General features: G+C 67.6%; 3 protein-coding genes across 6 annotated transcripts; 1 reads left to right on the plus strand and 2 right to left on the minus strand.

The window, feature by feature from the left end:
- Positions 1 to 1637: 1637 nt before the first annotated feature.
- On the minus strand, positions 1638 to 9499 carry TGFB1 (transforming growth factor beta 1). Its single transcript, XM_075016322.1, has 7 exons — positions 8897 to 9499; positions 4666 to 4832; positions 3347 to 3464; positions 2976 to 3053; positions 2576 to 2726; positions 2241 to 2397; positions 1638 to 1992 (listed from the first exon to the last, which is right to left on the minus strand). The coding sequence occupies exons 1-7, from the start codon at positions 9252 to 9254 to the stop codon at positions 1834 to 1836; spliced, it is 1188 nt and encodes a 395-aa protein (XP_074872423.1). The 5' UTR covers positions 9255 to 9499; the 3' UTR covers positions 1638 to 1833.
- A 2303-nt stretch (positions 9500 to 11802) lies between these two features.
- On the minus strand, positions 11803 to 14353 carry B9D2 (B9 domain containing 2). 4 transcript variants are annotated; one of them, XM_075016536.1, is made up of 4 exons: positions 14289 to 14353; positions 13427 to 13518; positions 13053 to 13178; positions 11803 to 12640 (listed from the first exon to the last, which is right to left on the minus strand). In XM_075016536.1, the coding sequence occupies exons 2-4, from the start codon at positions 13512 to 13514 to the stop codon at positions 12327 to 12329; spliced, it is 528 nt and encodes a 175-aa protein (XP_074872637.1). In that variant the 5' UTR covers positions 13515 to 13518; positions 14289 to 14353; the 3' UTR covers positions 11803 to 12326. The 4 variants fall into 4 exon arrangements, with proteins under 4 accessions (XP_074872637.1, XP_074872639.1, XP_074872638.1 ...); XM_075016538.1 differs by having other exon boundaries at positions 14259 to 14300; XM_075016537.1 differs by lacking the exon at positions 14289 to 14353 and adding an exon at positions 14023 to 14236.
- TMEM91 (transmembrane protein 91) lies at positions 13809 to 22006 on the plus strand. The gene is made up of 6 exons (XM_075017924.1): positions 13809 to 13859; positions 14278 to 14417; positions 17995 to 18287; positions 19680 to 20095; positions 20595 to 20732; positions 21293 to 22006. The coding sequence occupies exons 1-6, from the start codon at positions 13809 to 13811 to the stop codon at positions 21449 to 21451; spliced, it is 1197 nt and encodes a 398-aa protein (XP_074874025.1). The 3' UTR covers positions 21452 to 22006.
- The last annotated feature ends 1123 nt before the right edge of the window (positions 22007 to 23129 follow it).

Raw genomic sequence — 23129 nt, forward strand, 5'->3', positions numbered from 1 at the left:
GTTTACTGCCCCCCCGCCCCACCCTGGCTACACACTGACAGCACCTGATGGGGGGGGCAGCCCAGGCTGATGTGGCACCTGCCCCCCGCCCCAGCCTGGGGGAGTCGTTGAGCTGGTCACCTTCGCAGCACCTGCACGTTGCGCCCACGGCCCTGCTGCCAGTCTGGGCTGCGGGTCAGGCACAAGGGGCACCAGCACGGCTGGGGTGGGGGGTGGGGGGGAGGTAATGCCTCATACCCCTGCTAGGCCCTGGCTTGTGTGGTGGGGGCGGTGGTGCCAGCATCGAAACGGCAGCAGGAGACTCAAGCTCCTGTGTAGCACTGGCAACTCCTGGGCAGTGCCTGCCAGCTGCTCTGAGTGTTCCGTCCCTGTGGGGCCCAGAGACCAACAGGCCCACGCGAGCCCCAGCCCGGCCAGCGCTCAGCAAGACAGCCCCGTCCCATGCCACAGCTAGACCCTGGCACCCTGTGCCCAGCCTCCTCCCAGCCCCCAGCCTCCAGCCTCCCTCCAGTCGTGGGTGTCTCAGGTGTATGGACAGGGGCAGGTGTTGGGTCCCCCCACCCCGCTCCTATGGCGCCCCTATGGCCAAGCTGCCACCCCGCTAACCCGGCCCTGCATCCCCCCCCCACCAGCCAACATCCCACTCCCCCACCCCCGAGCCGGTGTTCGCCCTCGACTGAGGGGTAAGACTGAAGTGAGAAGCCCTGAGTTGACCCCCCCCCCGCACCCCACCCCAGAGGTGGCTGCCTCTCAGTGCTGGATCAGGGGGTCCCTGTCTACCTGGCGGCTTTGTTGTGGCTGGGCCGACCTGCACCCCTGGGGCTGGGGCTGGGACTATGCCAGGGTGAGCGGGGCTGGCAGCCAGCTCCAAGCACCCCCAGAATTTAACATATGCCCGGGGGGAGGGTGTCTTGCACATTATTGGCCAAGTAGTTAGAGCAGGGGACCAGGTGGGGAGGCAGAAGGCCTGGGGTCTCTTCCTGGATCTGGGATGGGGGGCCTGGTGGTTAGAGTGGGGGGCGTTTGTGCTCTGTCTGAGGGGCCCCCTCTCCTGCCAGAGGAGTCGGCATAGAAACCCACACCCAGAGGAGCTTGTAACGACTGGACAGACGCAAATCTCGCCGCCTGTCAGCCGCAGAAAGTCCCCTACCCCCTGGCCAGTCCCAGAGGCATGGGCCATGGAGCTGGGGTGCGGCTGCCTAGCGTGAAGGAGGAGCCAGTGGGTGGAGGCCCATGTGCCGCCCACCCAAGGTGGTAGGGATAGTGGGGTTTGGGGCCATCAGGCGGAGCCCTGTGGTGGGTGGGAGGAGTCACATCACATGGGCAGGGTCACAGTGTGCACAGGCTCCACCCCCAGCCCACCCCCAGGTCAATGACAGAACAGAAAGCAGAACCAGTGAGGGGGGAGTCAAATACCAGATGGGCGGAGCCATATCATATGTGGGCGGAGCCTCGCTGCAGGAGCCTGGAGCCACGCTCCCAGCCAATTCCCACAGTGTTCAGTTGATGTAGGTACCGCCCCTCAACATGCCCTCCAATGGCCTTCAACTTGAGCTGCCCCCAGGCTGCAGGGTGACAGCCCTGGCTCCGCCCCCTGGGTCTCCAGCAAAGCAACAGCGCGACCCCGGTGACAGTGACTCTCTTTAAATAAGTCGTTTTCTTTTTTAAATTACAAATCACTTGAGATTTGCCCCAAAACACCGTCCAGGAAATTTACAAAAAATAATAATAATAATAATAACGATGAGGAAAGCTCCCCGGAGTCCAACCCCATGTCCGTCCCTCGGAGTCCGTCCTCGGCCCCAGCCCGCCGGAGTCGGGAGCGCCAGCCCGTCAGCTGCACTTGCAGGAGCTGACGATCATGTTGGAGAGCTGTTCCACCTTGGGCTTGCGCCCCACGTAGTAGACAATGGGCAGGGGCGCCAGGGTCTGGGGCACGCAGCAGGGCGTGGCCGAAGCCCCCGGGTTGTGCTGGTTGTACAGTGCCAGGACCTGCGAGAAATCCACTAGGGACAGGTTAGTGTCAGCCGGGGTACCCCGACCTGAGCTCCCCAGCTGGGCCAATCCAGCCCCTCCCCTCAGCGCCAAGGAAAGAACCCAGGTGTCCGGGCTCCCAGCCCCACCTCTGACCCACCCCAGTGCCAAGGAAAGAACCCAGACGTCCAGGCTCCCAGCCTCACCTATGACCCACCCCCCCCAGTGCCAAGGAAAGAACCCAGGTGTCCGGGCTCGCTCCCCACCTTGCTGTACTGGCTGTCGGCGCTCCAGATGTACGGGCAGGGGCCCAGGCAGAAGTTGGCCATGTAGCCCTTGGGCTCGTGGATCCACTTCCAGTGCAGGTCCTTGCGGAAGTCGATGTACAGTGGCCGCACGCAGCAGTTCTTCTCCTCCGTCACACTGTGGTGTGGGGAAGATTGTCAGGCCCCCAGTGCCACACAGCCACGGGGGGGCAAGAACCAGTAGAGAATGCAGGTGTCCGGGCTCCCAGCCCCACCCCCAACCACTAGCTCACTCTGCTCCCAGACCCAAGGAGAGGACCCAGGCGTCCGGGCTCCCAGCTCCTTGCTCCGCTCACCTAAGGCAGTACTCCTGGTCCAGGGCCCGGCGGTGCCGGGAACTCTGCGAGTGGCTTGCGTGCTCCAGGGGCGTGGACATGACCAGCACGTAGGGCAACTTCTGGGCCGTGGAGGAGACGGTGCCCAGGTCCCCCCGCTTCTTGTCAAAGCCTTTGGGGAACAAATGGCCCGTTAGTGGCAGGGGAAGGGGGTCCCCGAGCCCTCCTGCCCAGCAGCCACCTCAGCCCCTCCCTCTGGCCACACCCTGTGCAGGGGGAACAGGCCTGACCCCCAGGCCCCTGCTCTGCCCACCAGCCCCAACTGCCCTCCCCAAGCAGGGATGGAACCCAGGAGTCCAGGCTCAGCTCTCACCAGCAGCCCCCACTGCCCTCCCTGCAGCGGCTGTAGCACCGACCCTACCGTCTATGGTCACTTTCAGCTCCCTGTCGGTGTCCTCGCAGGAGCAGTGAACGCTGAGTTTAAAGATCCCCAGAGGCTCTGAAATAGGTGAAGTGGCGTGAGACTGGGGGGCAGCAGGGGGAGGGGCTCCCCACAAGTACCAGGACTCAAGGCCCCTCCCCACACCTCCCAGAACCCGGCAGCGAACCCAGGAGTCCTGGCTCCCAGCCCCCGCTGCACCCCCACCGAGCCACCGGAGGGGCAGTGAACCCTGGCAGGGCTGGGGACTGGGAAGGACCAGGCTCTGTGCCAGGCGCAGGCTGTGGGCCCTGGGGTCAGCCAGGTGCCCAGAGCACAAAGGGCGTCAGTGTGGCCTGGATCAGGGCCCTCACCTGTGCCGCTCAGCCACTGGCGGATGACCTCGGTGACGTCGAAGGACAGCCACTGCTCCTCGGGCGCCTGCCCCACGGCGCGGCTGGCCAAGTACCGCCAGGTCTCGTTCCCATAGCGCTGCAGGCAGGCGGGGTAAGCCGGTGGGCCAGGGCAGGTGAAACCAGCCAGCCCCATAGAGCACCCCCCCAGAGCCCTGTCCACCCCAGCCTGCCCCATAGAGCACCCGCCAGGGCCCTGTCCCCCCCAGCCTGCCCCATAGAGCACCCCCCAGAGCCCTGTCCACCCCAGCCTGCCCCACAGAGCACCCCCCCGAGCCCTGTCCACCCCAGCCAGCCCCATAGAGCACCCCCCAGAGCCCTGTTCACCCCAGCCTGCCCCAGAGAGCACCCCCCTAGAGCCCTGTCCTCCCCAGCCTGCCCCATAGAGCACCCCCAGAGCCCTGTCCTCCCCAGTCTGCCCCATAGAGCACCCCCAGAGCCCTGTCCACCCCAGCCTGCCCCATAGAGCACCCCCAGAGCCCTGTCCTCCCCAGTCTGCCCCATAGAGCACCCCCCAGAGCCCTGTCCTCTCCAGCCTGCCCCATAGAGCACCCCCCAGAGCCCTGTCCACCCCAGCCTGCCCCATAGAGCACCCCCCAAGCCCTGTCCACCCCAGCCTGCCCCATAGAGCACCCCCCAGAGTCCTGTCCTCCCCAGCCTGCCCCATAGAGCACCCCCCTAGAGCCCTGTCCTCCCCAGCCTGCCCCATAGAGCACCCCCCCGAGCCCTGTCCACCCCAGCCTGCCCCATAGAGCACCCCCCAGAGTCCTGTCCTCCCCAGCCTGCCCCATAGAGCACCCCCCAGAGTCCTGTCCTCCCCAGCCTGCCCCATAGAGCACCCCCCCAGAGTCCTGTCCACCCCAGCCTGCCCCATAGAGCACCCCCCAGAGCCCAGTCCTCCCCAGCCTGCCCCATAGAGCACCCCACCAGAGTCCTGTCCTCCCCAGCCTGCCCCATAGAGCACCCCCCAGAGCCCTGTCCACCCCAGCCTGCCCCATAGAGCACCCCCCAGAGCCTTGTCCACCCCACCCTGCCCCATAGAGCACCCCCCCAGAGCCCTGTCCATCCCAGACTGACCCACAGGCCTCACACACAACCCCAGCCTGCCCCATAGAGCACCACCTGCCCCACAGGCCCTACACGCAACCCCCGCCTGCCCTCATGCTCCACCCACAACTCACTGAGCTCCGCCCACTGCCTTTAGCCACACCCTTTCTGATGACTTCCACCCAGATCCCACATTGCCCCCCACAGCCTCCAGCCACAGGGTCCCAGCGCACCTGGTACAGCTCCACCCGCTGCTCCACCTCCTGCCTGTCCGGCTTCTGCAGCATGCGCAGCTCGGCCTGGTGCAGCAGGGCCTCACTGCTTATCTGCACCCGCATCTGCGAGGTGTTGAACAGGAAGAAGGTGCTATGGCTGGTCTTCTCCCAGTCCTTGTAGGTGGCTGTCGGGAGACAGGGCATGAGCAAGCAGCACGGTGCTCCTCACTCCTGACCCGCAGCCCCTGCCAGCCCAGCCCTGCCCTGCCAGTGCCCCTCACTCCTGACCCACAGCCCCCTTGTGCTAGATACTGCAGCGGGGGTCAGAGGCTCTAAAGAACCAACCACAGGCCCCATATGTCACTGTCCAGTGCAGCCAGGCCCTCCCCAGAGGCGGCTGCATCTCTGCACCTGGCAGAGTCCATGGCTGTAGCTACCACAGCCCCTCGTGACTCTGTCCCCGACCATGGCCCAGGGCTCCTCTGGCTGTGGTCCCCTTTGCCTGTAGGGGGCTGGTCAGCAGTGGGAGGGGCTGGAGCCCCCTGGGCATCTCCTGACCAATCCAATTTGTGTCCCACAGGAGGAGGCGGGGTTAACTGCCCCTTCTGGCCACGCCTCCTCACCCACAGCCACCGGCTCTGGGGACGTGTTAACTCTGAAGCAGATCGGTGGGGACCGCTCTGGGGCTACGCAGCCGATGCCTCACTAGCACGGTGGCTAATCGCCCCAGCATGACATGGCACAGCCCCTGCATGCTGCCAGGTGTCTGGGAAGGGCTGGGGCAGGTGCCACGTTCCCCCGTTCAGCCGGGGGGGGAGGGGGTTCAGCCAATCAGATGAAATGAAAATGCAGCGGTGGGGGACGAGAAGTGGGGCTGCGGGACGCCAGGGCACATGGCCCCTTTTGGGGGGGCTTGCAGAGGGGAAGTAACCTGGCTGGGCTGTTTCCAAGTACCCACCCTGATGCCCCACACCATGACCTCTACCCCCGAGCTTGTATCCCCTGCTCCCCTGCAGACTCGTGTCTGTCCCCCCCCGGCTATTCGTCATACGGCCCCAACATGTTCCCCAGGCCATACTGTCCGACTTCCTCCCTGCCCCCAAATCCATCCCCCAGAGGCACCCCCACCCATCACACCCCTGCCCCCAGCCCATGTCTCACCCCTCCCCCGGCCAGTGGCCCCCAGGCTGTTTTTACAGCAGGAAGAGGTTATTTTAAGCCCCTTCGCCCTTGGATTAAAGGGGCTCTTGACTCAGTCCCTCCCTGCCCGGGCCTGGCCAGGCACCAAGGCAGGAGGTGAGAAGGGCCCAGGCAGTGCCCTGGGCGTCAGAGAGGCCCAGAGAGCTGGAAGAAGGGAGCAGCCAGGGGCAGGCTGGCAGGAGGCACCGGCCTGAGGGCAAGCGGGGCTCAGCGGCTGTTTGTCGTGTCCCCTGGCGGGGCTGGCGCAGCTGCAGCACACACTGTGCCCAGCTGGTAAGGGCAAGGGGGCACAGGCAGCTCAGCCTCACAGTTACACAGCAGGCGGGTTCAGCTCCCCGCTCAGCCAGAGCGGGTCCCTGTGTCGCCTGCGCCACAACTGACACAGATAGGACAGACCTCCTGGGCCGTCAAACGAGCACCCTTTAGGCGCCGGGGCCCGATCTCGGCCGGGGTCTGGGCAGCGCCCGGCCCGCCGGGGCCCTGATCTCGGCCGGGGTCTGGGCAGCGCCCGGCCCGCCGGGGCCCTGATCTCGGCCGGGGTCTGGGCAGCGCCCGGCCCAACGGGGCCCTGATCTCAGCTGGGGTCTGGGCAGCGCCCGGCCCGACGGGGCCCTGATCTCAGCTGGGGTCTGGGCAGCGCCCGGCCCGCCGGGGCCCTGATCTCGGCCGGGGTCTGGGCAGCGCCCGGCCCGCCGGGGCCCTGATCTCGGCCGGGGTCTGGGCAGCGCCCGGCCCGACGGGGCCCTGATCTCAGCTGGGGTCTGGGCAGCGCCCGGCCCGACGGGGCCCTGATCTCGGCTGGGGTCTGGGCAGCGCCCGGCCCGACGGGGCCCTGATCTCGGCCGGGGTCTGGGCAGCGCCCGGCCCGCCGGGGCCCTGATCTCGGCCGGGGTCTGGGCAGCGCCTGGCCCGACGGGGCCCTGATCTCAGCTGGGGTCTGGGCAGCGCCCGGCCCGACGGGGCCCTGATCTCAGCTGGGGTCTGGGCAGCGCCCGGCCCGACGGGGCCCTGATCTCAGCTGGGGTCTGGGCAGCGCCCGGCCCGACGGGGCCCTGATCTCAGCTGGGGTCTGGGCAGCGCCCGGCCCGACGGGGCCCTGATCTCAGCTGGGGTCTGGGCAGCGCCCGGCCCGACGGGGCCCTGATCTCAGCTGGGGTCTGGGCAGCGCCCGGCCCGACGGGGCCCTGATCTCAGCTGGGGTCTGGGCAGCGCCCGGCCCGACGGGGCCCTGATCTCAGCTGGGGTCTGGGCAGCGCCCGGCCCGACGGGGCCCTGGTTGGGGCGGTGGCTCTGGGCTGCGGTTGTAACTCTTGTGACGTTATGTCACAGGCTCCCACTTGGCAAAAGCTGCCCTGCTAGGAAAAAGCCAAAGTGCCGGGGGGGGCAGATGGTGGCATGTGTGGGTGGGGGGGATCCCTCCTGCAGGGCCCAGCCTGTAACCCAGCCGGTGCAGACAGCAGCCCAGTGGGACAGGCCCAGGCTGCAATTACGCACTGGCAGCTCTGCAGGGAGACGCGGCCGCAGGGCAGGGCTGGGATGTTCCACCAGGCGGGAGACAGCTACGGCAGCAGAACCAGACGCGTTACCCCGGGCAGGCAGCTTCCGGGGGCGGGAAAGGGCTGGGGGGGAGCTGGGGCGGGGGCAGCAGCTGGAAAGTTCTGTCTCTCGGCCCCCGCTTGGGCACGATTCCATTTTGGGAGGCAGCAACAGCCAGACACAGTCGCAGCCCAGGCCCATCGATCGGCCCCAGCATCTGGCCTGCCGCAGCTGCTCCAGGGGTTCCCTACTGGCCAGGCTTGGGGTGTCAGTGCCGAGCAGGCGGCCTCTGTCTCCCCAGCAAAGCCCAGCCTGGTGCTTGGCAACCTTGTGGCCCTGACTTCCCCCAGTGAATCCTACTTTGGGGGAGGAACTAAGGCCAGGCCAGGCCTGTGGGGCTCTGCGGGGGAAAGTGGCTTTAACTCTTCATGTACTGCATTGCTGCAACCAGCCCCAGCCCGAGGGTTAGTCACAGCAGCCTCAAGCTTGCTCTGATTCACAAGCTGGGGGCAGAGCAATGCGCTTCAGCCCCACGTGCTGGGGAAGGGAGCAGGGCCCATACACCAGCTTCCCAGGGTCTCAGGGGGTCCCTGGACTCTCAGGGGCCTGTCCCACCCCAGAGAGACTGAAGTGTGACAGAACCAAGCCCCAGGCAGCCCTGATCTCAGCTGGGGTCAACTCAATTCCAGTGCTACGCAGCTGATTAGCAGAGTGCCCACAGCCGGCAGCCTGTGGTCCTACTGTGGTGCACATCCACATGTACCTCAGCGCACAGAACAAAACTTATTCTGTCTCAGATCGAAAAAATTAGAGGGAACGTTGGTTTGGGCAGTGCCTGACCTGACAGGGCCCTGCTCTCAGCTGGACGCTCCAACTGCTCCATCAGACACATTACAAAGACTAGAAGCCCAGCAATGTTCACAGCAGATTGCACAGACGGAGGCTGTTCCCCATCCCGGGTTGGCGGGTGGAAGTCCCTGCGCAGAAGTGCAGGGGGACCAGGGCTTGGCAGGATCCACAGCAGGATGGGACACGCCCATAGCGAAGGCCCGGGTCCCACTCAGGACTATGGCAGGTGAACCCGTGGACATACCTGGGTGAGGGCATCAGGTCAGGACGGGACCTTCCCTTGGGACGGGTTATCCCCTTGTTATCTGCTAGGGCCAGTTCCTGGCACCCTCCCCCAACACAACCGGCACTGGGCTCCACGGACACCGGCGCACCAGGCAGCCGGGCCCCGCGCTGCTCACAACTGGCCCCTCCCTGTGCTGCTCGCCCTGCCTGGTAAGGCTCGCACGCGCGGGGGGGAAGGCCACAGAGCCCTGGGCCATGCTCCCTGCATGCGGAGAGGGAAGCTGAACCCTAGCCACCCTGGCCCCAGGAAGTCACGGATTTGCCTCGAGTCACGCACAAATTCAGCCTCAGAGCCAGAGAGAGAACCCAGGCACCCAGCTCCACTCCCCCCGCAACCACTAGCCCCCACTGCCCGGCCTGGCCGGGACCCGCCGCTCACCATCTCTCACGGACAGCATGGAGAACTTGTGCACCTCCTTGGAGTAATATTCCTCCTGGGGGCTCTGGCGCGGGGCGGCTGCCTCCTGCTGGCGGCCCATATCACGCACCATGTCGCAGGTACTGTTGTAGAGAGCCATGACCTCCTCGGGCAGGTGCAGCAGGGCCGCGTCGCCCCCCTCCACCTGGGGCGGGCTGGCCAGGCGCAGCTTGCTGAGGATCTGGCCCCGGATGGCCTCGATGCGCTTACGCTTCACCTGCTCCATGTCAATGGTCTTGCAGGTGGACAGGGCCTGGCTCGCCCACAGCCGCGCCAGGGCCAGCAGGGCCAGGAGCAGCAGCCCCACAGCCTGCCCCATGGCAGGGCTGGCACCGGGGGGCCCGTTAGGGCGGGAAGGCCGGACTAGCTCCTGCCCCCGGGGGGCCCAGCCTGCAGCAGCCGGAGGGAAGCCCGGTGGCGTGGCCTGCCAGCACACAGGTCCATGGGCCGGGGGGCACCCCTTCTCCCGCCCAGCCAGCCGGGGCTCATAGACGGGGAGGGAAAGCCCGGCAGGCGCTTGCTCGCTCGGTGCTTGCCGGGACCTGCTGGCTCAGGCGAGCTGGGGCTGGCGGGTTTTAAAGACGTGTGCCTGTACTCAGCCCAGCTCCACCCAGGAAATGAGGGCGGGGGGCGGCTCAGAGCTCAGCCCCGCGCCTGGCACAGCACAACCACTTCGAGGGAACCACTGGGCCGCCCCCTCGGCTTCCGCTCCCCCGCCCGCCTCCCTCCCTCGCTGGCCTCGTGCCCCCTCGGGCCTGCCTGGGCTGTCTGCTCTCCCTCAGCCACTCCTTCCTTCCTCCCCCGCCCTCACTCCCAGCCTCACTTCCCCTTCTCCTCTGCCCAGCCCCTTTGCCCCCATCCCACCTCCCGGCCCTCCCCCCAGCTCTGGGGGGGCCTGCCTCGTTTCCACAGGCCAAGCTCAGCCCACTGGACTGCAAACCCCCACCGTGGCCCCCTCCCTGAGCCAGGGAGAGAACCCAGGAGTCCAGGCTACCAGCCCCCTCTGCTATAACAACTAGACACCACTGCTCTCCCTGAGCCGGGGAGAGAACCCAGGAGTCCGGGCTCCCAGCCCCCACTGCTACAACCACTAGACACCTGTTCCCTCCCTGAGCCAGGAGAGGAACCAGGAGTCCGAGCTCCCAGCTCTCCCACTTCCCTGAAATCCCCAGTTCCTGACGTCCTGGGAGCGTCTCCCCCTGTACGCCCAACCCAGCCCCCCAGGTCGAGGGGTTGGGGGTGAGCAGGGCTGTCGAAGTGATGGGCAGTGCTGGCAGCACAGGAGAGTCCCCTGTCCCCATTGGGTGCTCACTCAGCTCTGTGCCCCACACCCCTGCTGAAAGCAGCCACTGCCTCTGGGCACAGCCCCGCCTGGCCCAGGACCCACCCAGGGCGGCTCTGGGCCCCCTGCAGCGCACCCAGCCCAGACCACCAGAGACCTGAGCTCCCCGCCTGCCTTTTCCTTTGCCTTTGGGGGCTCGGGTGGAAAGCGCACCCCGGCAGGCCTGTCGGCGGCCCGGCTCGGGTCTGCTCCACTCCCTCCCGCCGCCTTTCAGCCCCAGGCTACGCTCCCGCAAGTTGTCAACCAGCCGCCCAACGGCCGCAGCAACTCACGAACCAAGTGGGGAAACTGAGGCACGCAGCCAGCCAGGGCTCGGCCAAGGTCCCAGCACGACCCCGGACTCCCAGCTCCAGCCCCCTCCTGCTCTGGCAACTAGGCCCCGCTGCCCCGCGCCAGAGCAGGCCTGGCTCGCAGCTGGGCACAGGGGCAGGAGACGCCGGAACGGGCAGCCCAGGGGCTCCCCTTACACCCGGGCCCGGGCCGGGGGCCCAGGGTCACCCCAGGGACCAGCCAGCGAACGGGACACCCCGGGGCGCGGCTCGGGCGCCCTCTGCGGGCCGGCGCCTGGACTGCAGCTCTTCGGAGAACAGCCCCGCCCCAGGCAAAGCCCTGCGCGGCCCGCTGCCTCAGTTTCCCTTCTCCCCCCCCCGACGGCACTGGGCGGAGACAGGCGCGGGGGGAGGAGCTGGGAACCGCCCACGGGATTAGCCCCCTCCCCCCGTTCGGAACAGCGGCACGTTCCCCCCCCGGCGCCGGGGAGAGAACCCAGGAGTCCGGCCTGTGCAAGGGGCGGGGGCGCCCCGAGGAGCCGGCAGCTCCGCCCCGCCCGAGCGGGGAGGTCACCAGCCCCCGCAAGCCCCGCCCCTGACCAGCGCGGAGGGGGCGAGGCCAAAGCTGCACGCACCGGAGTGGGCGGAGCCGGGACCGCTCACACGGGAGGGGCGGGGCGGGGCGGGGCCGGGCCCCGCCGGCTCCAACTGGGGAACGCGCGCGCGGCTGGCACAGGCCGGGGGCGCCCCCTGCTGGAGCGACACCAGCTCCGCCCCGAGCATGACCCGAGCTGCCAGCCCCAGCCTGGGGGCCCCGCGGAGACACCCCGAGCCCCGGGGGATCCCGTCGCCCTCCCGCCAGCCCAGGGGGCAACGAGGCCCCCAGACTGCGCACACGGGCCAGTCCCTGACTGCTCCTGTCCCCCTCCACTGCCCCGTGTCTGCAGCAGGGTCCCCCCCGCACCCCAACCCACCACTGCCCGCAGTGTCTGCAGCAGGGTCCCCCCACACACACCCCAACCCACCACTGCCCTCAGTGTCTGCAGGAGGGTCCCCACACACACCCCAACCCTCCACTGCCCCCACTGTCTGCAGCAGGGTCCCCACACACACCCCAACCCACCACTGCCCCCACTGTCTGCAGCAGGGTCCCCCCACACACACCCCAACCCACCACTGTCCCCAGTGTCTGCAGCAGGGTCCCCAGGGCCATGGGAAGGGAAAATCCAAAACGTCACTAGCACAGAGGCCTTTATACAAGGGGTTTATTCAATGGGGGCAGGAGGTGGGGGGGGGGGCTCCCCATGGCTCAGAGGGGTCAGGATCCCCTCTCACCTCCTCCTGGGGCCTGGCCAAGCCCGGGTACAGCACTGCCCCATTCTGCAGGCTGCAGCAGAACCGAACCCATATCGCCCACGACAGAGCTGGGGACAGAATCCAGGAATCCTGACCCACTCCTGTGAACCATCCACAGACTGGAACCAGCCCCTCCAGGGGAAGACCCCTGGCCCCTGCCCCAGTGCCCACCCCCAACTGACTGTCACCTGCTGGGGCCCCGCCCCGTTCTCACCAGCACAGCCTGTGGAGCGCATGAGCCGTCCCCGTGTCTGGGGGCATCAGAGCTGCAGGGTGCCACACGGTGACCCCTGGATCCATGTGCTCCCCCAGCACCGAACCTCTCCTCGCCCCATGGCCATGGCCCGTCCCCCCCAGCGCCGGACCACAGCAGGGGCCTCCCTCCCAGGGCAGGGGCCTGCCCGCTCCAAGCGCCCAGCCGCCCCTAGCACTCTACGCCGTAGCGGGCGAAGTGGCGCAGCAGCACGCCCAGCTGCAGGTGCACGGTGCCGGCAGTGACGGTCTGCAGGCGGTACCGGTCGGCCCCTGTGTAGATCAGGTCACTGTTCAGCAGCTGAGGCCCCCCACCCACGAAGAGCTGGGAGAGCCGCTCCTGCCAGGAGCCCAGGGGCTGCCAGGTGACGCAGGCCAGCGCGTGCCAGCCTGGGCTGCAGGGCACGTGGCAGAAGCCGTAGCCGTAGAGCTCGCGGCGCCCAAAGGAGTCCTGGTGCCAGACCTGCAGGTGCAGCTTGGGCCAGCCTGACGGTGAGAAGGGCCCATTGGTGCCTGCCCATCCCCAAGCCGCACGCCCCTGCCCTAGGGGCAGCACCCCCCTGGGGGGAGAGATGCTGCAAGCCCCTGCCCTGGGGGCAGCACCCTCCGGGGGGGAAGGGCCGCACGCCCCTGCCCTGGGGCTGGGGGTGTCAGTTCCTGTCTATGGGAGTGGTCTGGCGGCTCTGCTGCTGCAGAAGGCATGAGACGCTGTCGGAAGCAGGGGGACAAGTGGCTGCATCTGCCAGCCCCAGGATCTGCCCCACACACGGAGGAGGCTGCCCTCTTGCTCCCTGCCGCACACAAAGCCAGAGCTGCCGCCCTCCCACTGTCCCAGATCCCACCCAGAACCCGCAGCCTCCCTCCCCTCCTCTCCCCCAAGCCAAGCAGAGCCGCTCACCCTGCAAGCCCTTGGTGGCGAAGTGAACGTCGATGGGGTGGGACCAATAGGCCATGTCGTCCAGCTGGGGGTGATCCACCTGCGTCTGCCCCTCCCGTAGGCCAGAGAGCAGCCTCCAGGCACCGCCTGCAGGGAGCAGGCAGTGAGGGGAGGCCCCGGTTCTGGCTCCCAGCCCCTTCCTCTGACTGCCAGCCCCCACGCCCCTCCCAGCGCCGGGGAGAGAACCTAGCAGTCCTGGCTCTGAACCATCCGGTTCTCTAACATGCTAGCTCCGGTTCTAGGCCTCTCCAGCCCACCCACCACAGATGTGCCCCCTTCCCCTGCGGGCCCCTGTTCCCGGCCACATCTCACAGCTGCCCACGGCTCGGGCTGACCTGTGTGGATTCCCCACTTGCAGAAGAGGCTGCTGTGGGGGAAGCCGCTGGCTCCCACCACCTGCCCAATGATGTGCACTTCGGCCATGATCCTGCAGCGCCGGAGGGGAGACAAAAGAGAGGATTAGAAATAAAACCCAGGAGTCCTGCTCCCGCTCTAAGCACTAGCCCCATTGCCCTCCCGCCGCAGCCGGGCAGGCCCCAGGCTCTCCCCTTGCCTGTGCCAACTCCCAATGAAGCTGCATTAGCTGCCCCATTGCACTGTCGCTTCCCCCTTTGGGGCACCTCACCCCCGGCCCCGCTGCACACGCCAGAGCCCCACACGCCTGGGGGCTGCGGGGGGACGACACACGGTCGGGGCGCTGCCCTGGGACCACCCACGATGCCGGAGCGGGAGCGCCAGCCGCCTGCCCACGTGAGCGGCCGCGGCCCGGTGGGTGCCAGGCTCTGGCCAGCCTGTGCCCCAGCAACCCGCCTGCCCGCCGCACCCCAAGGGGCTCATCACCGCCGGGTGACCCCTGCCCCCCCGCGGCACGAGCTTAGGGGATGAGCCTCCCGTGGGGAGGGAGGCTCACTGCTGTGCCCCCGCCCCGCACCCCTCGAGGCGCTCCCAACAGCGCCCTCCCCCTGCCAGGGGAGAGTGGGGGGAGGGCGATGGAGAGAAGTTGTCGGGGGCGCGCGGGGGGGGTTGACGTGTCGGCGGCGCGCGGGGTGACGGGCGCGCGCTGAGCTCGCACTGGGCGCGTGCACGCGGGACCGCTACAGGCCCACTCCCACTGCTTGGCGCCCCTCCCTGTCCCGTTCACGCTTGCGCATGCGCGGGGCGCCCCACCCGGACCGGCCGCCTCCAGGCGCTACAGACCCGCTCGCGCCCCCGGCCCGGCGTCGCCAACTGCTGCGCGCCGCTCCAGCCCCAGCTCCCTACTGCTGCCACGGTAACGAAGGCGGGTTCTGCTCGTCTCCGGAGTCTGATTGGCTGGAGGAAGGGCACGTGATGGTATTTGGTGCCGGCCCCGCCCAGGAAGACAGAAGACGAGATGGTGGCCATATTGAATGTGGAAAATAACCGTTGTGCGGGCGGCGCCATGTTGAGTGCGTCAAGAATAGAAGGAGCGCCCCTATTGGGCGGAGCAAAGCTCTGAGGCCGCCATCTTGGGAAGGGCAGAGACGTGATAGGCGAGGGCTGTGCACTGTGGTTGCGCCATGGCAACGGTGAGTGCTGTAGGGTGGGAGCGCCATGGCAACGGGAAACGTTGTGTGGGAGCGCCATGGCAACAGGGGCCGGGGGGAGCCGCGGGGCGGGGGGAGGCGCGGGCGGGTGGTGGGCGGGGAGGGCGGGGGAGCTGCACCCCGGTTGACATCCCGCCAGGCACTGAACGTGTTTCACGGTGCCGGGAGGGGTGACACACCCCCAGAGGGAAACTGAGGCACAGCGCGAGCTGGCACGTGCCCACGGTCCTGCAAGCCTGGGTGAGAGAACCCAGGAGTCCGGCGGCCCTCGCCGTCCCCTGGCTGGTGCTTCCCGCCAGGCAGCCTGGTGCCACTCAGCTCAATGGCCCCTCGTCCCCAGCGCCATCTGCTTCCCTGCACGCCCCCCAGCCTGGGGGCACCAGCCGGCTGCGCCCCATCCTGCCGGTCCCCGTCAGCCCAGCTGGGCCGCAGTCTGGCCCTGGCTCGCCCGCCCGGCTAAGGGGCACAGCTCTGTCCAGGTCACACTCAGCTCAGGGCTGTGGCTGCTGTGGGGGTGCCCTGTTGCAGGCCTGAGCCTGCTGCAGCGCAGACACTGGGGCTGGGGGGCTGAGAGCAGGAGTTCGCACTGAGCTGTTCTCTGAAGGGACAGAGACTGGCATATCTGGGGGACCCCAGGGCTGGGGGGAGCAGGGGGCTGTGGGTCAGAGCTGTGGGGCACCAGCAGAGCTGTGTAAGAAGGACACTGGAGCTGGAACAAGCCCTGTCTATGAATAGCTGTGGCTGTGCTGCGTTGGCGGCAGGACTCCTGGGTCCCTGGCTCCCGCTCTATACGCTAGAGGCAGTGGGAGGCGGGAGCTATTCATACCCGGCCCGAACTTGCCCTGTGGGGGAGGAGGCTGATGATGCAGCAGGCGCTTCATTAATGCTGCCCCCTCCCCGCACACTGAGCAGCCCATCCCTCCAGCGGCCCCCTGGTGCCTCCCCAAGGAGCAGGGCCACTCACCCTCCCTTAGTGCTGGAGAAACTGAGGCAAGGAGCAGGCCACTGGTAGGCCGGGCCTGGAGCCCAGGGTCTCCTGAGGCCCAGCTGAGGGCTCTGCACGGTACGCACCACTGCCAAACTTCCCCACATGCTAATGTCCCGGGGCTGGCAGGCCCTTACAGCTCCCCCACAAGCAGCCAGGGAGGCCCAGAAGGGATCAGACCATCTGGCTATGCCCCCCAGGTCCCCTCCATCTCCATGGCCCCTGTGCAGGGGCTGGATGCTTGGGGTGGGTGCAGAGGGAGGGCACCGGGGTGGAGAGGCAGGGCAGTGCCCAGCCTGCCCCAGCCCTGCCTAGAGGGTGTCTGGTCTGCAGGGCCCGGGGCCGATCCTGCTGTGGAGCAGGGGATTGGTTGTGTCTCCCCCCGCCTGCTTATGATTGGCTGGCTGGGTGCCCAGCCCCACGGGGGTGGGGGGCAGCTTCAGCAGATGGCGTTGGGGGAGGGGAACTCCGGTGAGATAAATACAGACTTGGGGAGGGGGATGAGCTCCATGCATGGCCCCCAGGGCTGGACAGACGCTGTGAGCCCCCAGGCTAGACTCACTTGCCCTAGGCCCAGTGGGTGAGAACACCCCCACTGGGGGGCCCAGGGCAGTGCCTGCCAACTGGTGGAGGTGGGGCCACAGCTGGGGGGCCCAGCTGCTCCATAAAACACAGACCCACGGAAGAGAAAGACCCTGCCCCATGGGGCCCACCGAGCCCATGACAGGCCCCAGCAGCCTGGCGACCGATCCATGGAGCTTGGGGAGCAGCCTCAGGGCCTGGCAACCAACCCATGGAGCTCGGGGAGCAGCCCCAGGGTCTGGCGACCACGCCACAGAGCTCGGGGAGCAGCCTCAGGGCCTGGCAACCGACCCATGGAGCTCAGGGAGCAGCCCCAGGGCCTGGTGACCACCCCACGAGGCCCAGGGACTGACCCCTGGCAATTCTTCAAATCTTTCCATCCAGGTGCAGAGATGTTGTATGTCTCCGAAGCCATGTGGCCGTGCAGAGAAACACAGCTGGGGGCAGGCTGGTAGCACAGGAACGTGGCCAGGGCAGCCGTCCACGGAACCGGACGGGCCTGGGGATGAGCTACTGCTGGAGGTCAGGCCCACAGCCACTCACTGTTGTACTGAACAGTCCTGCATGGGATCTGTTCAGGGGAAAAGGCAAAACACCACAACTATTGGTAATACACGTACAGCAATCAACACTCAGCACGTGCATGTGGTCTCTTACACACACACACACACACACACACTCTCTCTCTCTCCTGCTTGTTGCTGTTACCAATAGCTGCTCCCCCGAACTGCACTGGCCAGGTGAGTTAGATGGGGGAGGGGTGGAGCCGGGCTTCTGCCGATCCGGATCGGTGCTCCAGTGCTGACAGGACAAACCCGGGGTCCCTGGGCAAGATGCTTCCACTGATAGCGCCCTCTCTCCCATGCAGGTTGCACCGGTTGGCCGGCTCATGCATATGCATAATCTGGCCGAGCGAGCTTATGAATATGCATTTAGCACCTTCTTCTGAGTGGTGCTTCCAAAGTCAGGCACTCGCTGGTGACTCCCCAGGCCTCCATGTGTCCAGTCTTCTTTCAACAGGCCCACTTCACAGGCTCCATTGTTCTTCTCATTGGTCCGGGATCTGCCTTCTCCCACCATTGCCAGTACCTGGAGGTGCTGGTCTCCCGCCTTCCCGTTCACACCCCAGTCACTCCCCAAGGGAAGCCACGAAGCAGTTGAAAAATTAAGGGCGCGGAGAGGTTTTTCTTACCTTCCCTACTGCCAGGGACTGCGCCACACCACAGAGCTGGATTTCTGTACCACAGGGCTGAAAACAATGACACACAAAATGACTCGACACAATAGAAAAACTCCAAGGAGAACTAGTTATAACGAGGATGTGTCTCCATCGCTCGTCCCACGGGCCAAATAATCATGGACCCGACTTGGCCTCCCGGCCCCAGCGACGCCCCGACCCCCACCCCCTGCTAGTCAGGCCCCCCAGCTCTGCGGCGCCCCTCGCCCCCGACCCGCAGCCCACCCAGCTGCCTGTTCCTGTCCCGCCCCCGGAGCCATTCGAAGTGATTCACCCGCCGGGCCAGGGAGGCCTTACTCCAGCCCCCTCCGTCTCTCGTGGGCCCCTCGTCTCCCAGGCTGGGTGGGAACTGGGGAGCCAGGGCCTGGGTGCAGCCAGCTGGGCCCGGCAGCCTCCCCCGCAGACCCCCGGTCAGCGAGAAGCCAGGGGTCTGCAGAACTGCGGGGGAGGGGCGGAGGGGGCTGGGGGTCGGAGTGCGGGGCGCTGGGGGGGGCTGGGCTCTGCTCCAGGCACTGGCTCCGTGCGGGGTCGTAGCGCTCCCCCCGCCCCTTCACCTCTTCCTGCCCCGCCCCCGCGAGCGGAACCCAGGAGTCCGGCCGCCCCGCCCCGCCCCCAGACCCCCGCCCCCCGGCCCGGCACGGAGCGGAGCGGAGCTGGGCTCCCCGGCCGGGCCGGCCCCTGCTGGGGGCGGGGGGCGGAGCTGGCGGGCGGCTGCCGCTGCAGCGCGGAGCTCCGGGGACTCCGGCGGGCGGCCGGGCCGGGCCGTGCCGTGCCATGGGCGCTCGGGGGCGCCGGAGAGCGGCGGGCGGAGGCGGGCGCTGAGAGAGGTGAGTGGCGGGCGGGAAGCGAGCGGCGGATCGGGCCCGGTACCTGGCGGGGGAGGGGGGGCACTAGGCCAGGGCCAGGGCCGAGCAGAGATGCGGTGGGGGCTGCTCAGGTCCTTCGCCGGCGGCGGGCGAGTTCCCCGGGGGGCAGAGAAGCCGGGTCTCCTCCCTGCCATCACAGCCACTAACATGGGGGGCGGCGCTGCCTACCGGGACTTGTGCCCCCCCCTCCCCCGCAAAGTTTGGGCTCCCCCAGGGCCAGGGGGCGGGGGGCCGGTTCCCCGAGCTTGGCTGGGTGTCCTCTTTCCTGATTCCGGGCTGTGGGACGCCCCCCGGCGGTGCAGGACCCGGACCTCCATTGCAGGCAGTGGGGCGCCCCCCAGCGGGGCTCTGCCGGGGTCACTGCACTCTGGCACTTGGCCCGCTTACCCAGGCGCAGGTCCAGGCCCGAGCGCTGGTGCCCAGCCAGTGCCAGGGGCTCTGCCAGTGGGAGGGAGCCGGACTGGGACCCGGGAGCTGATCGGCCCCACCCTGTTGGCACGTGGCAGGGGCAGGGGCAGAGAATGGCAGGTGCGACCTGTGCTGGGGAGGAGCTTGGAGCACAGCAGTGGGGCTGGGAGCTGTGGCTGTGGCTGGCCTGGAGCTCAGGTGAGGGAGCGACTAGGAGAGACACCCCCCCCCAGCTTTCCACGGCCCAGAGTCTCCCCAGCAGCGAGTTCTCCTCAAGGGGGTGGCAGGAGCCCAGGGTCTCAGGTAGCTGGATTCCATCAATGGGATCTGGGGCTGTGGGGGGCAGTGGTTAGAGAGGGACTAGGCGCCCGGACTCCTGGGTTCTGTGCCCAGCTCTACCCCACTCTGGTAGGCCGCAGTGAGGGCAGCCTGCCTGCCTCCCAGCCCGGCCGGACCTGCGTCTAAGCAGTTGCTCACACTCGGGCCCATCTGCCCTGCTTGGGCAGTGGAGGAGAAGGCGTTGTCGGGGGCAGGGAGTCGCGGGCTCTGGGCGGCTCCACACCAGCTGGGGACTGGGCCATGGCTCCTACCACTCACCCTCACTGCCCTGGCCCTGGGAGCCCGAGGCAGCGGTTAAGGAGCTGCAGGACGGGACGCACTGTTGCAGCCAGTGGTCTCCCCTGCACCTGGGCTGCAGGAGCCCTTGGGGCTGGCCGGCAGGTCTAATGCCCAGGTTCCTTGGCCAGGACTGTGTGCTAAGCGGCTCCCTCCCGGGCAGCTGGCACCACCCCAGGCAGTGCAAGGGGGCGCTAGGAGGGCAGTGGGGGCTGGAACTCAGGGGCCCCATTCCCGGCTCTGGGAGGCCTCAGCACTTCCTTCCCCAAGCGTGGGGAGAACAGCCCAGCTGGCCCCAGGACATCACCCGCTGTCTCTTTCCCCCCCCAGGTGACGACCCTTCACGCGGCTCCCGCCGGACCCCCATGGAGAACCTCCACGAACTGCAGCACCCACTGCTGGCCAAGCCCCCTGGGGGTGCCCCGGTGGGGGAGGGGCAGCAGGAGCACCCCAGCTTCTTAACTTGGGCCAGCTGGAGGCACCTGCCCCCCCGGCTGGCCCGGCAGCTGCTGGACTCCAGGAGCCTGCAGAGCACAGCAGAGCCGCTGGGCAGCCCTGAGCTGCCCCCCTGCCCCCGGCTGGGCCCCCTGGGGAAGGCTGGGGAGTCCCCCGGCTGGAGGAAGCAGGGCTACAGCGAGACGGCCTTCGGGGAGCCGGCCGAGCACCCCCGGAAGCTCAGCCCTGAGGACGACATTCACACGGTCTGCTGTGAAGTGGGGGATGGGGAGCTGCTGCACGAGCTGGAGGTGAGGGGGGGCTGGGAACTCAGGCATCCAGCTGAGCCCTGCCAGCGGCCAGAGGCACCGGGGTAACTCACTAGCCCCCCACGGTCCCTCTGGCAGCTCCAGCAATGGCCTCTGCAGCCAGGCCCTGCCCAGCCCACATCTGGGATCTCCCCCCGAAGGGGCTGTGGGTTCCCTTCTGATGAGAGGGGCTGGCCGCAGCTGCTGTCTCTCCTTGCCAGTGTGGGACCCAAGCAAGTCCCAAGACACAGCTGAGCTGAACGGCCTGGGGCGGGGGGGTCCCTGTGCTGCAGCCCAGGGGCTGAGTGGGGGGTCGGGGGTGGCTGCAGAGCTTTGCTGCTCCTGTGCAGCTCTGTCGCTGGGAGCCAGGACTCGTGGGTTCTCTCCCCAGCTCCAGGAGGGGCGTGGGGTCTAGTGGTTAGAGCGGTGGGTGGGGAGCCAGAGCCCCTGAGGTCAGCCGCGGCTGCAAAGGAGAGCACACATGATCCCCCCTCCCCCTCAGAATGACTCGCTGAGTGACAGCGACAGTGACAGCGACTTGGCCCTGCTGCTGCCGCAGGATCACCTGGGCCTGGCTGTGTTCTCCATGCTCTGCTGCTTCTGGCCCCTGGGCATCGCCGCCTTCCACCTCTCCCAGAAAGTAAGTGGGGCGGCCAGGGGCCACGCACCTGTGAGATGAGTTTGCTGAGCCTCAGCCCAGAGGCTCCTAGGCAGCTGCCCTGACCCCTCCAGGCAGTAATATTTGCATACAGCAGGGGAGCTATTTGCATCACTTCCCCTGCCCCCCAAAATGGGGCCAAGCCCCCACCCGTACCCCAGCACCATGCAGGGTCACAGCTGGCCCCCCCCCTTGCTCTGGCACCCTCCTTGGTCGGGGGGGGAGCTGCTGGGGTTGCAGACCTGGGTGTCCAGTGTCAGATGTGGGGCAGAAGGTGCCATGTAGGGATATGTGGGGGGTTGGGGATCTCAGGGCTCTGGCCTGGATAGGGCCTGGGGTGTCCAGCCAGAGAAGCAGGGGAGAAGGGTCTCAGGATGCAGCAAGGGGGGAGGTATTTATGGGGGGTGGTCACGGGGGCAGAGGGGGTATCTATGGGGGGGGTCTCGGGGTCGTGGAATGCAGTGGGGTGGAGGTATCTATGGGGGGGTCACGGGAGAGGCCTGGAGGACCCCTCATTAACCCTTCCCTCCCCTCCCCCACAGACCAACCAGGCATCGGCAGAGGGCGACTTCCTGGGTGCGCGGGCAGCTTCCCGCCGAACCTTCGCGCTGGCCGTGCTGTCCATCCTGCTGGGCGTGTGCACCTACATCGGCGCGGGGGTGGCACTCACCGCCTACCTGTCTGACAGGGGCCCCACCTAGTGCCCCAGGGGGGAGACGGTCCCTGCCCTGAGCTGGGATAGGGGCTGCCCCCTGGACAGATAGGGCCGGATCCCGCTCCCTGCTAAGGAGAGACAGTCGCTGCCCTGGGAGCCGGGATAGGGGCTGCCCCACGGACAGATGGGCTCCGACAGGGCTGGATCCTGCTCCCCAGCAGAGCCTGGGTGCCTGACCTCCCCTCCCCACCCAGGTACAGGCTTCATGTCACACACCACTGGCCCCTGTGGCCGAGGGCCCTGCTGGGGGCTGGAGCTGCCCCAGACACACCAGAGATTGGGGGGCTGCTCCCCCCCTGCCTCCACCAGAGACACGCCCGGCTGCCTGGGTTCCCCAGGAGCAGACTCAGGGTTCTGACTTGTGGTGACCCTGCTGAGCTCCCCCCGGCCCAGCCCACAGCGAGGAGCACCCCGACACCCTGCACTTCGCTGAGCAGCTGGAGGGGCCCGTGGGGAGGATGGGGGCAGGGTTAGGAGCCAGGAGCAACGCTCCCTCGAACTTTTCCATCCGTGTGCAGAATAAATTGTCCTGTGCACCGCACCCTGTCTGTGCACCACCCCAAGAGCGCCCTGCTGGGGCGCTGCCCCCGCGCTCAGCCTAGCAGCAACACGGGCCCAGAGACCGATTCTCTGTTGACTCCCTCTGTGACCCACACACGTCGCTCCTCTCTGGGGCCTCAGTTTCTCCCTCCAAACCCCAATCTCCTCCCCGCCACTGGCACGGGCCGTAGATCTGCTTCCTCCCCTAGCAAAGTCAGAGGCAGCTGCTTCCCTGCCCCAGACGCCCAGGTGGCCCGGGGCTGCCCACGGCGCGAATCAGCCTCACTCCCGTCGCAGGTACTGGGCAGGTCCTCACCACTCTGCAGCAGCCACAGAAAGCAAATTCCAGCAGCTGAGCCACCCTTGCCGCTGTCTGGTTCACGCCAGGGCCAGCGGGGGGAGAACCCCACCCTAAATCGCCTCAGCTGCGGCCATGGCCATGATAGGTGCTCCAGCGGGCCCCGCTGGCATGGAGCGAGGCCCACGGTCTGAACGCTTGGAGCTCTGTCTTCAGGGTTGCCTCTCTTGTGCTCCCCCCAGTGTGTAGCAGCCCGGCTCAGCCCCTGGGGCAGCAGCAGCGTGGAGCCGTCAGTGCCTCCCCTCCAGCGGCTGCTGGCCTCGAGCCCCTACGTGAGGGGCTGAGGGGCCAGGAGCTGACAGCCCTGTGCCCGGGGCAGCTGGAAGAGTCACTCCAGCCCCGAAGGCTGCAGCTGACTCAGGACTCTGGGGGGAGCACATGCCCTGGGCCTGACAGATACTGCCCAAGACAGAGCCCACGAGGTGGGGAGGGTTTCTCCCCCTCACGGGGCACAGCCAGCTGCCATGGGTCCCAGGCAGGCATCTATCACACCCTGCAGCGCTGGGAGCGTTCCAGTTGGGTTCACTGCTGCCAAGCGTGTTGCTGGAGGCGCCTGGGGAGGGAGAGCTCGGCCCTGGGCGGCCCACGTCCATCCACTCCAGGGCCAGGCAGCGGGGGAGGGTGAGACAAGCAGGGCCCCTAGCTGCACTGGGGCTCAAGCTGCCATGGACTCGTGCCCAGGTGGGTGGTGGGGACAGGAGAACTACAGAACTCAAAGCCCCAACCAGTGGCTGCCATGGGGCTCACTGAGCAGAGCAGCAGCTGG

This window comes from Carettochelys insculpta, chromosome 22 (genome assembly GCF_033958435.1).
Source record: "Carettochelys insculpta isolate YL-2023 chromosome 22, ASM3395843v1, whole genome shotgun sequence".
Taxonomy (NCBI): domain Eukaryota; kingdom Metazoa; phylum Chordata; order Testudines; family Carettochelyidae; genus Carettochelys; species Carettochelys insculpta.

Coding starts and splice junctions, on each gene's coding strand:
- B9D2 (XM_075016536.1), bottom strand. CDS start 13,514: ATGGCCGAAGTGCACATCATTGGGCAGGTGGTGGGAGCCAGCGGCTTC. Junction 13,179..13,426: donor CAAGTGGGGAATCCACACAG/GTCAGCCCGAGC, acceptor TGCTCCCTGCAG/GCGGTGCCTGGAGGCTGCTC. Junction 12,641..13,052: donor CGCCACCAAGGGCTTGCAGG/GTGAGCGGCTCT, acceptor TCTCACCGTCAG/GCTGGCCCAAGCTGCACCTG.
- TGFB1 (XM_075016322.1), bottom strand. CDS start 9,254: ATGGGGCAGGCTGTGGGGCTGCTGCTCCTGGCCCTGCTGGCCCTGGCG. Junction 4,833..8,896: donor CATGCTGTCCGTGAGAGATG/GTGAGCGGCGGG, acceptor GTCTCCCGACAG/CCACCTACAAGGACTGGGAG. Junction 1,993..2,240: donor CCGACAGCCAGTACAGCAAG/GTGGGGAGCGAG, acceptor GATTTCTCGCAG/GTCCTGGCACTGTACAACCA.
- TMEM91 (XM_075017924.1), top strand. CDS start 13,809: ATGCCGGAGCGGGAGCGCCAGCCGCCTGCCCACGTGAGCGGCCGCGGC. Junction 13,860..14,277: donor ACGTGAGCGGCCGCGGCCCG/GTGGGTGCCAGG, acceptor GGCCGCCTCCAG/GCGCTACAGACCCGCTCGCG. Junction 20,096..20,594: donor AGCTGCTGCACGAGCTGGAG/GTGAGGGGGGGC, acceptor CCTCCCCCTCAG/AATGACTCGCTGAGTGACAG.